The 12,054-nt window shown below is 40.1% G+C and overlaps 1 protein-coding gene across 2 annotated transcripts in view; it reads right to left on the reverse strand.

Moving 5' to 3' along the window:
- The window catches only part of AKAP12 (A-kinase anchoring protein 12), a 235,196-nt gene that overhangs the window by 36,165 nt on the left and 186,977 nt on the right, over nucleotides 1-12,054 (reverse strand). The window contains exon 1 of one of the 2 annotated variants that reach the window (XM_040350848.1): nucleotides 3,975-4,246. The exons of the other annotated variant lie outside the window; for it this stretch is intronic. Coding sequence (XP_040206782.1) covers nucleotides 3,975-3,999 — 25 coding nt within the window. The 5' untranslated portion in view covers nucleotides 4,000-4,246. Of the gene's footprint in view, nucleotides 1-3,974; nucleotides 4,247-12,054 lie in introns of those variants that run through there. 2 annotated transcript variants of the gene reach the window in all.

Here is a 12,054-nt window from a genome sequence, read left to right on the forward strand (position 1 = left end):
TATATAGATCTTTGATAATTGTCCATTCTTTTCCCATCCTTATTTCCTTTGATTACGTCAGGCAGGAGTAGACTACTTACTACAAAGTGATAAAAGGGCCTCAAGAACTCATTACAATGTAGTTTGCAATTCTATGCACTGTTTAATTATTCCAAGTGACAGGCTTTCTAGTCTGGATAACTTCCAGCCTAAGCAAACAGTTTAAAAAAAGCTGCTAAGCTCATTATCAAGACACCAAATGGTTCAACACCAAAGCAACACTTCCTTTGTAGGAAATTCCCTTATGCTAAAGAGCTGCTATTGATCTTTGGCCATGCATTGATTGCCAGAAAGGGATTTGCAATACAATGTTATAATAATTAAAAAACCATTAAGGCTGGCCATACATTATACAATTATCTGGTACAAATTTCCTTGAAATTTACCAAAACCATATAATATGAGGTCAAACCTAAACACTGTTAATTTCTTCGCAATCAGGCAGGCACTTGCACTACATAGTTGAAAGTAAATTGAAAGAAAATTGTATAATGTATGACCAGCTTTAGAGTATCACCTTCATTTTGTACTTTAAAAGTATATTTTAATTTATAAGAGTAGGCAAAAAAAAAACTGTAATTGAAGGCTTTCCTACAAAGCTTGCATATAACACAATTTTCCCAGTGCAGTTCTAGGATGTGAATTCACTGCTGTATGACACACCCACAATACAGACAACAGCAGTCTAGCCCTTCTGTGATAAATACATAAGTATCCCGTTTCATTAAGTAATGCGAGTCACAGGAACTGACATAGTCTAATCTGGGATTATTCATTAAATAATTAATCGTCACAGCAAATTGGGTTTCTCCTTTGGGGCAACAATTACGGCCTTAACAGCCTAAAGATAAAAGATGATTGCACAAAGGGGCTATTCAGCAACAAGAATATTTTGAGGATTCAATTGGTTTTAAATTCTGCAAAAGGGCAACCAAACAACAAGCTGTAAAAAAAGACAAAACCACTCCTAGGTAAAAGAACAGCAGCGATGTTTTAAAAAAAAAAACACATATAAAATATCATCCTAACATTTCATGGTGACTTAAAAAAAAAAAAAAAATAGAAAGGAGCTATATAGTAAAATTTATGAACACAATCTCATTGTTTCTAAAAGTAAAACGTTTTCTAAGTTGTTTTTTAAAAAAAAAGTCATATGGAAGCCAATAGTTCCTTTATACCATAAACCTTATTTATCAAGGAAAAGATCCAAAAACATAATATGTCTTATTAACTGCCAGTGCAGCATGGGACACAGATTTTTTTTTAAAAGTGCAGGGAAGCCATGTGTAAATGCTGGCCATAGTAAGCAGGTCATTGACTCATTGTTATGGGCAACACAGATATTTCTTTTGTCCTTTTTATAAATCAGCCCCATTATTTTAAGGGCAGTGATGTGCAGAAAAGGGTCTCAGTAGGAGGCTGGGTCTCTGTACAATGAAGAGGGCAGACAGTAGTACTGATGAAGAGTAGCTAACATTGGGTGGGGGGATGCTTGTGAGATGGAAAGATAATCTCAAGGATGTAATTATTGCCAAAGGACTCCTTTCAACTCATATGGGGTCCAGCAAAAAGCGTCCCTAATTATTTATGCAACCAGTGAAAGCAAAACTGTAATGTAGTTATATATAAAAATGAATATATAGGCAAATAAGATTACTGTGAATGTTGTTATAATAGCAGACATTGCTTTTCATCTAGCAAGCTCTAAGGCAAACTCTCTTTCTACCAAGTGAGGCCAACTGCACTCTTCCAACAGTCCATCTAAAGTTTATGTTTTCAGCATTCCCAGCCTAGTGACACCAGCAAAAAAGATTTTGGTAGCTATTTATGCCTGGTGTCGCTCCATCTGAAGTCTGTTTGATATCAAAAGACAATACTGGAAGCAATAATGAAAGGGGCAGGGAAAAGTTGTCCTGGGGGTGGGTGTAGTTTTGGGTTCCTACTCCCGCTTACTCCCTAATCTTTATTGCTAAAGATTATTGCTAATGCTTATAAAAACTGAAAAGTAAAGGTATAAAAAACAAGTGGTTCATTGAGTATGGCTCTCTTGTTAATGTGTTTTTTGTTTCTTTTTGAATCCATTTAGTCCGAGTATAGACCTAGGTTTACCCCCCAAGCATATTTATAATTACTTACTATTAGCCAACTCGTTACCTTTGCAGGGAATCTGTTTCAAGTATCCACTGCTTGTTTTAGATTATGTTGTTATTTTGTCATTCTGCTACAGTATTTTCTTGAAAATGAATTATAATTGGCTATGTGGTTTAACTATTACCGCAGCTAGTCATAACTTTCATTGACATCATTGCTGAATGAAGTTAATCCTCTTCACATTCCTCGCTTTAGCCAATTCAAAGTCTCCATATGAAGTAATCGTTTTTCACTGTGCCCATGTAACAAATAATGAAGCCACCTTCCCTAAGGATGCTTCAAATCCTTTGCTTTACAAATGAATGGGATTAAACTTTCCTAGTCACACTAAAACCTTTTCCATAGTATGAGAACTGAGATCTCTCCTTTCTTGTGCCTCTGCCAGCAAAGTTTTTTTTAATCCACAGCTCAGTGAAGCATTAGGAACAGTAATGCACTGTGCCATTACAGACAAATGTGGGTCAGCTAACACTTAATGCAATTTTTAAAAGAAAAACAGCACACGCTTCACAAAAAATCCTTACTGTAATATTTGTTTTCTTTTTTTTTTACTCTAATAATCTTGGATAATAACAGTAAATGAGAGTCATGCTGCAAACAACATTTTCGGTTCAGGTTAACTAGGATGGTTACCCTTGAGACTAGTATCAATTACAAATGTGAGTAATTGTCAAACAGTTCTAGGCAGTGGCAGCTGACAAATAAGGAACAAATAGCACTATTGAACCTTACAGCTACTCGGATATCCATACATTGCAGGTACAGGAAAAAATGAAAGAATTGTAAAAAAAAAAAAAAAATATGAATATGTATGTATGTATGTGTATATATATATATATATATATATATATATATATATATATATATATATATATATATATATATATATATATATTTTTTTTTTTTTTTTATAGATTTTTATATATATTTATATATATATATTATAGATATATATATATATATATATATATATATATTTATAGATTATATATATATATATATATATATATATATATAAAAAAAAATATATATATATATATATATATATATATATATATATATATAATCTATAAAAAATATATATATATATTATAGATTTAGATATAATATTTTTTTTATAGATTGTTATATATATATCTTCCAAAAGTTCTCTAACTTTAAAGTGCAAACAAACACTGTTTATTTATCAATATCCTTATTTGTTTTGTATTCCTCTAATAAAACTTCTAATCTACCTATTTTACCTATAAGCTATAGTAGTACTGTTGAGCTCTATGAACAAGCAGAATTTCCGGCTAGCCATGTAGCTCAATGTGCTGCTAAAGGATTGTGCAACCAAAAAGCTGTTCTTTATTAATATATGTAGACACACCTTTTCTCAAAAAAACAACTGACTGAACTACATCGGATGCAAAAAGAAATGGGGAAAAACGCTAATTCAAATTACCTGCCCTCAAGAACAAATACTAAGGCAATCAGCAAATGTAACTTCAAATTACATGGCTTTTTTTACCTTGTCAAATGCATAGGTATAAAAATACTCCAATAATTATGAACTTGAACTACAGAGTTACTTTCCGACATTTACCTTTTAATTTAACCACCAGAGTTGGGAAACTTTAACTTCACAGGAAATTGCTTATTAACATACTTAATTCTAACTTACTTCTATTCTGAACTGTATTCAACAGCATTCATTCAATCAACTGACTTATTTGACCCTGCACCTATGAACTTTGTAAGTCCTCTATAATTACACACCATTCCCCAATAAGCCAACTTACCAGTTAAAGTTATGGTTCCAAGCATATTTTCTTTCTGAGATTCTTATCCGTATACCCCTATACAACACAGCAGCAGCCTTATCCAGTGTACGCTCACTAGCACAAGTATAAATCCTTGTTACAACTGTGGACAGTAGATGTCGTGTGAGGCTTGCTTGAAATCCAGCAGTACTATAAGAAAATCCCAGCCACTTGGAGGAAAAAGTATGGCATTCCAGTGTTGTCTCCTCTGCTGTTCTTCCTGGGGTTTTGTGAAATGAGAGGGAAGCTTCCTTCACACCCCTTTAACAACTTGCCTGACTGAGCAGCCTAAGTTTACTCCAACAGGCTCCCTCCTCCTGCCCCACCCTGTCCTATTGTCTGACAACCCCCAGACCCCACAGAGAGAGGACTTCAAATTGCTCAAACTGAAGGATAGACTCATACAGATCCTTGCGTCCAATACATGACTTCATTGAATAGGGAATTAGCATTTGAGAACAAAAAGCCTTGCCCCTTATCTTTAGAACTTTACTCACATTCCATAAGAATGTCTTCCTACCCCCTTAACCTGTGGGATTTAGAAAATGTAAATTGAACTTGTCTTTTAAAATCTTTCACTTCTTATTTTTAAGTGGTTTTCACTCAAGATTTAAGAGCGTAAGGGGGAAAAAAAGTATTTCCTTCCCACATTATTCCTTTAGTGCCAAATGGGAAAACAAATATGCATGCTTTGTTTGGCGAAAAACTAATATACACACCAGTAATCTACTCATATACCAGGATGTGTTTAAATGAAAACCATTCTGAATCTTGTTCCTATTTATAAAGGCTGCCATACACAGCTCAATTTAGGCCAATTCCTAATGTATCTATCAAAATTCAAGCATTGGCTCTGTCTGTACCATCTGACCCCAAAAAAGTAAATTTCAATAAGTAAGTTTCAATCGAATTGAGTTGAATGAAAACATTGTAAGCCGAACCGCGACTGCATCCAATCAGATGCAGTCATTGTTCAGGTATTCTGACAGCCACAGATGCCTGGAAATCAATGGATGCCTTTGGCCAATTATGGCTCTCTCAGCAAAGTGCGCAGTGATTGGCCAAAGCATGCAGGTCAGGTGCATGCTTTGGCCAATCCTCATACAGCAATACACTGCCATCTCACAGTGCATTATGGGGCGTTATGCGGTGCTTGAATTTCCCGCGAACGCCCCATATGTTCAGTTTGTTTTAGAACAAACATGGGATGTTTGAGTCGAACTTACTTTCGACTCGAACCATCGGCTCATCCCTAATTTCTACATGTGTGGCCAGCTTAATCAGGACTTAGGAGCCCTCACAATCTGCAAACTTTGTTAAAGCTCAATGCCAGTTTGAGCAGCCATCCAGAGTGATGCATAGATTGGTGCTCCCATTGTGATGTGTGAACCTGGTTCTTTGCAGTATCCACCTGTGGGCCCAGCCGGAGACAACATGATGAATCTCCAGGGCATGTTCCATAACATTCAGAGCTCACAGGAACTAGATAGATAAGGATTGGTGTCCAGTGGTGGAGGAGGTTTGGGAAGTAAGTTTGGTACAAGTTGTCCTTAAAGGCATGCTCCCACCCAAAAGAGTGCGGCCAACCTACAGTAAGTTACATATTTACTGTTGTCTCAATTCATTTACCTCTAAAACACCATTCATTCCTAAGGTAAGCCGTACTCATGGCACCCACTAGCAGTCTTGCTGAGTATGGCTCTCCCCATAGGAATAAATATGGGTTGTGGTGCCGGTTAAAAAAGACTTGTCAGGAAGCTTTGGAAGAAAGCCAATGTGGCTCTGTACAGGGCCCACAATAAAGATCACTGGAACAGGAACATCAGTTATGCCGCGTACACACGATCGGCCAAACCGATGAGAACGGTCTGATGGACCGTTTTCATCGGGTAACCGATGAAGCTGATTGATGGTCAGTCGTGCCTACACACCATCGGTTAAAAAAACGATCGTGTCTGAATGCGGTGACGTAAAACACAACGACGTGCTGAAAAAAACAAAGTTTGGGGAGCTGCGGTGGCTCAACGCGATTGGCACTGCGCTGACAAGCCATTCACCTCTGCAGCTAGGGGTTCGGATCCCGGTCTCGGCTACATGTGAATTGAGTCTGGTGGTCTCAGCCCGGCTCCCGTGGGTGTGCTATGCGAGGTAAGCCTGCGCTTAGTACGCCCACCCCCCTCCCACAAAAACCACCACACTTACACACGCACTCAAAATTGGGTTATCATGCACGTACTTTGACCATGCGGTCTCTAAAAAGAGAGGCGAAGGACTAACGGGGCTGGTTGAGTGGGCTAGATCCTCTCACTCCCTTATAGGGAGTCCCTCTGCCCCTTTGGGCTTCAAAGCGGAGCAGGTAGGGCGGGCTGTGTGGGAGGACCCCCTCACCACACACCCACCATTGCCACCCGGGGCATTTTGGAAAGTGGGGGAGGCCTGCCTACTCCCAACTCCTGCAGTCCGGCTCCTCTCTCGAGTACACTCACAAAATACACTTAAAAAAAAAAAAAAAGTTTAGTGCTTGGTTCTGAGCATGCGTGGGTTTTTAACCGATGAACAAACGATCGGTTTTGTTATATCAGTTAGATATCCATCGGTTAAATTTAAAACAAGATTGCCTTTTTTTTAACCTATGGATAAATAACCGATGGGGCACACACACAATCGGTTTGGTCCGATGAAAACGGTCCATCAGACCGTTCTTATCGGTTTGACCGATCGTGTGTACGCGGCATAAGTATTCAGGGTATGTAACAAAATACAACTTCTATTCTAATAAACCTTTTTCACATGGGGAATGGATGGTAAATACCTGAGTTACTACAACCCATGTATTCATAACATGTATGAATATAACTATGACTATACAGTATCTTTCACATTAATAAAAAAATAAGAAATCTAAAGCTGGCCACACACCATTTCATTTGTTACATCTACGACATTCAGCAATAATGGATGAAACAAATACTTGAAAATCAAGTTGGGGGGAGTTTTTTTTTTACTAAAGCTGTAGAGTGCAAAATCACTTCTCACTTCTGCATGGAAACCAATCAGCTTCCAGGTTTTATTGCCAAAGCTTAATTGAACAAGATGAGGTTAGAAGCTGATTGGTTTCAATGCAGAAATCAGCCTGATTTTGCACTAGGTGAAAGCAGGAGTGCACAAATGTTTTACTTATGACGTTTAGTGTGCCGCCATTCCAAGTATACAAATTCATTTCCAAATAATATGTAAACAGGAATTTTTGGACACCTTCACACTCATACATTTTACAGTGTTTATCACAAACAATTGTCATTTAAATAAAGAAAAAATACTTGTTTACACCCTTTCTTTTTAACCTTTGTTGCATATCAGTGCAGCTACTTCCTGTCTATATGCATGCACTCCAGGGGTGGCTGCAGGCATTTCTAAGCATAGTTATCCTATGGGACAATAGTGTACATTGCCTGCATAATGTATTGAAACATCCATTGTAGTGTTCAAAAGCCCATAAGGCAAGGTGACAACACAGGAGCACAATGGGAGACAGGGAAAGAGCATTATTATCCAATAACAGCTACAATATTCTAACTGGCCGCTGACCAGCTTTAAACCATAAACATTTTGGGCCAGATTCTCAAAAGAGATACGATTGTATCTCTGAGTCTGGCCAGTCGTATCTATGCGCCTGATTCTTAGAATCAGTTATGCATAGATTTCTATTAGATCCGACCGGTGTAAGTCTGTTACGCCGTCGGATCTTAACTGCATATTTACGCTGGCCGCTAGGGGAGTGTATGCTGATTTATGCCTAGAAATATGTAAATCAGCTAGATATGCAAATTCATGAGCGTATGCCCGGCCGACGCAGTACAGTTACGCCGTTTACGTTAGGCTTTTCCCGGCGTAAAGTTACCCCTGCTATATGGTGGCGTACATGCGGCGTACCAATGTTAAGTAGGGACGTCGTTCCCGCGTCAAATTTTGAATATTTTACGTCGTTTGCGTAAGTCGTCCGTGAATGGGGCTGGACGTCATTTACGTTCACGTCGAAACCAATACGTCCTTGCGGCATACTTTGGAGCAATGCACACTGGGATATTCCACGGACGATGCATGCGCCGTTCGTGAAAAACGTCAATCACGTCGGGTCACAAGTTATTAACATAAAACACGCCCCCTTGTTCCAAATTTGAATTAGGAGGGCTTACGTCGGCCTTTTTATGCTACGCCGCCGCAACTTACGGAGCAAGTGCTTTGAGAATACAGCACTTGCCCGTCTAAGTTGCGGAGGCGTAACGTAAATCGGATACGTTACGCCCGCGCAAAGATACGACAAACTACGAGAATCTGACCCAATGGTTTTACATGTGTAGACAGTATACAGTATTATATACTGTACATATTATATAATATATGCTGGCTTTACACAGACAGAACCTGTATCTCAAATAAAGCTAGTCATACACTAGTAGAATTTTGTTTGGATCTTTTTTGTTTTCAGACGATTCATTCAAATTTTCTAATGATTGGTGACTGCAGTGATGGGAAAATTTGAAGAAGCGGATGGAAAGTTTTTCTTAAACAAACTAATTTCTAACAGTGAATGTGGTTTTCATGCAAGAAAGCCCATTCACTCCAAAATTAGATGTTAAAGCGGAGGTTCACCCAAAATCACAACTATAGTGTAACACAACCACTGCAATATGTACATGATCCTAAGGCACAAGATTTTTTTTTGCCAAATGTAAATACCTTAATATTGCCGTTTATAAAAGTGACTTCCCTCCGCGGGAGTAGGGAGTAGGCGTTTCTAAGCCTTTCCCCATCGCCGCAATGCAATGTGGGACACAGTGTCGTGCTTCCAAAGATACATTGTTGGTCTCCATGCGGCGAAAACTCGAGAGATTATACAAATCACCTGACGCCGGTCACGTGATGAGGGCGTCTCTTATTGCGCCATTTTAAGAAAGGGCATGCAGTTAAATAATGCCATTATCGAGAGAACGAGCGGTGAATGCTGGGAGATCAGCATTCACCGCTTCCAGGAAGTGATTGCTTGTGGGCTTCACAATGCCCACAAGCAAAATGGAAACTTCATCACACGGATTTTATAATTCCTTCTTTGCCGAGAAAACGGACAGTGATTATATACAGCTACCAGAGAAGTGAGTGCACCTTAATATTATTATACCACAGTGAATGCGTGAAAAAAAAAAAAAAAAGCTTTGCCGCGGAAACCCCCGCTTTAAAATAAAATTTTGTTTTTAGTCCTTTCAAACAACATTTGTCATGTAATTAAATGTACTAATGAGAATTTTCATATGTTTCATACGAACATTAATTGAAAAATCTACCAATGTAGGGCCAGCTTAATAATCATCTAACTGACATGCAGTATGGAGAGACAGAGATTGCCGCTCCAGGCAGGTCTTGTTGGGTGCAAATCTTCTTAGGAACTGAGGGTGCTAGCAATGCACATGGCAAATAAGAACACAAGATGATCAGGACAGCCACACTCCAATCCAACGTAACTTTAATGTAAAAAACTGGAAACAGGCACTACAAGTCACAGCAACGGAACCTAGGACAGCTAAATGACATGCAGTATGGACCAGATCCAATTGTTCAGCTCCTCTTCTGATCAGATCCTGCTTATACAATACACCCTTTATTTATTTTTGTAAGACGACTGTTTGCATACAACATACAACAGGCATTCACCAATTGTTTTTTTTTTTTTTTTGATCAATACACAATATAGTCTGACACTGTCTAATGCTGGCCATAATAATGGATTCCCACATCCATACAAGCAAGGTGGAGGGAGGAATCCTTCCCACTGTGCCACTGTATTACAACAGTGGGGATTCCTCCACTGTCAGAATACACTGATCATTGCCTGCAGCAGGGTAATTAAAGTATTTCAACAGTCCCATTCCACAGAGGTCAGTCATTAGATCGACTTCTTTTGAGAGAGACCAGAGCCATACAGAGATTAAAATTTAGTCTGTCCCTGCTGAACTATTTTGCCCATCTTTAGTCATTGAAGTGGTGGCAGTGCCAGAGCTAATGTATAAATGGGCATATGACTACAGATGGTGATCTTCCCTGGAACCAGCACTACTTTTGAGAAGTACAATGGAAGTTTCATCCTATTGATGATAGCTTCAAGTGTTATTAAAGGTACATGTCACACTTATCTGCTCTGTGTAATGGTTTTGCACAGAGCAGCCACGTTCCACTCCCTATTTTGGCCCCCCGCCAGCGCTCCTGGTACCTCCCCTTTGCCGAATGCCCCCATAGCAAGCAGCACAGGATTAGCCATGTCATGACAACCGACCTTCATTCTGTTTTGTTTTCCAAGGACCAGAAGGTAACCCTAGGGCAGACAGTAGCTGTAAGTTCTGCCCTGTATCAGCCCAGCTGATGTAGGTGGGAGAGTAGCATGACCTGTATAGGTTTGAGTGATAAGGGGAGATGAAAGCACTTTGGCTTCTTAATCTTGGATACCAGAAGGCCTTGTCATAGCGTTCGTTGTAGGATTACCACTAACTGTTTGTATTAAAAAAACTATATAAAGTAGTAAGTGTAAAATTATCATCTTCACTTTCTGCGCTTGTAAAAAATGCTCACAGGAGATATACAATCCTTTCCCACTCAAGATGATGTTGCACACATGCGCGGTGGCCCGCCACCGCGCGCCCAAGGCCCAAGAGGCCATGATTGGTGTTGCCCACCCTTAGCAATCCTAAATCACACACAGTTGCCATCAATTTGATGGGCGGCTTCTGACAACCTTCAATAATCCAAGCTAAGGCCCCATACACACGGCCGAGGAACTCGACGTGCCAAACACATCGAGTTCCTCGGCCAGTTCAGTCCTGGAGCCGCCGAGGACCTCGGCGGGCCGAGTTCTCCCATAGAACAACGAGGAAATAGAGAACATGTTCTCTATTTCCTCGCCGAGGTCCTCGTCGGCTTCCTCGGCCGAAAGTGTACACACGGCCGGGTTTCTCGGCAGAATTCAGCCAGAAACTCGGTCGGAAGCTGAATTCTGCCGAGGAAACTGGTCGTGTGTACGGGGCCTAAGGGCACTCTGTCAGTATACCCTGCTTGGAATCTGGACCTGAGGACTGGACATTTATCCTTTATGTTCAAAAACTGGGTAAGAACTTTGATATTCTTGGGTATATTATTTGACCCCACACATGTAATACTCGGAATTCTTTTCACTTATAATAAGTATGGCCCATTCATTTGAGCAGGCTTTTTACGTGCAATAATGCAGATACCTGCATTTAAGGCGCCAGCCACCTATTGTGATCAGGTCTAACAGCATGTAGTATACATGCTTTTTCCTTTTTTTTCTTTTTATTTCCTCACATATCACAAGTAGCAGCAATATTACATATTTCTACTTCTTAGTTATATACGTTTTCAAGCCCTCTGCTCTGTGTGTTTTTAGTGATTTACCATAAACACCATCAATTATGAGGCTCTCTAGCTAGAAGCCCCACTATATCATCCATATTGGGGACTACATGTTCCAGACCTGTACTAAGGCCAGGGTAGATGCCTTTAGCTTTTTTTTCTTTCCTGTTTCTTGGTGTCTTAGTTTTATCTGCTAAATGTGTACGTGTATGTATATCTCACAGGGTCTCAGAATATCTTCGTTTCATTTATTTCTGCATTTCTACATGGGTTGGCTCTCTTAGGCCTCAGTGCTACCTGCTCTCTCCATATAGGTGGTTTTCTCTTCTCTTCTATGTCTCTGAAACATAATAATATTGCACAATATAATATGATGAGCAAGACTCCGCCAGGCAGGACTTAGGGTGGTGGGGGCCTCTGGGCTTGAGTGTTGATTGAGGGGCCCCCTGGAGCCAAGAAGCGGGGGGAGTCGAAGTTGTTGAGCTGGGGGTGCCGTGCCGCCGCCGATTGAAGTTGTTGACCGGGGGAGGGGGGATGTGCCACCGATCCGAGTTCATGCGCGGGGGGGGGGGTGCCGTCCGATCAAAGCTGAGCAGGGGGGTGCCTCCCAAGGCCCCCTATTGGGCGGGGCCCATGGGCT

The sequence above is a fragment of the Rana temporaria genome, chromosome 4, assembly GCF_905171775.1.
Source record: "Rana temporaria chromosome 4, aRanTem1.1, whole genome shotgun sequence".
Classification (NCBI taxonomy): domain Eukaryota; kingdom Metazoa; phylum Chordata; class Amphibia; order Anura; family Ranidae; genus Rana; species Rana temporaria.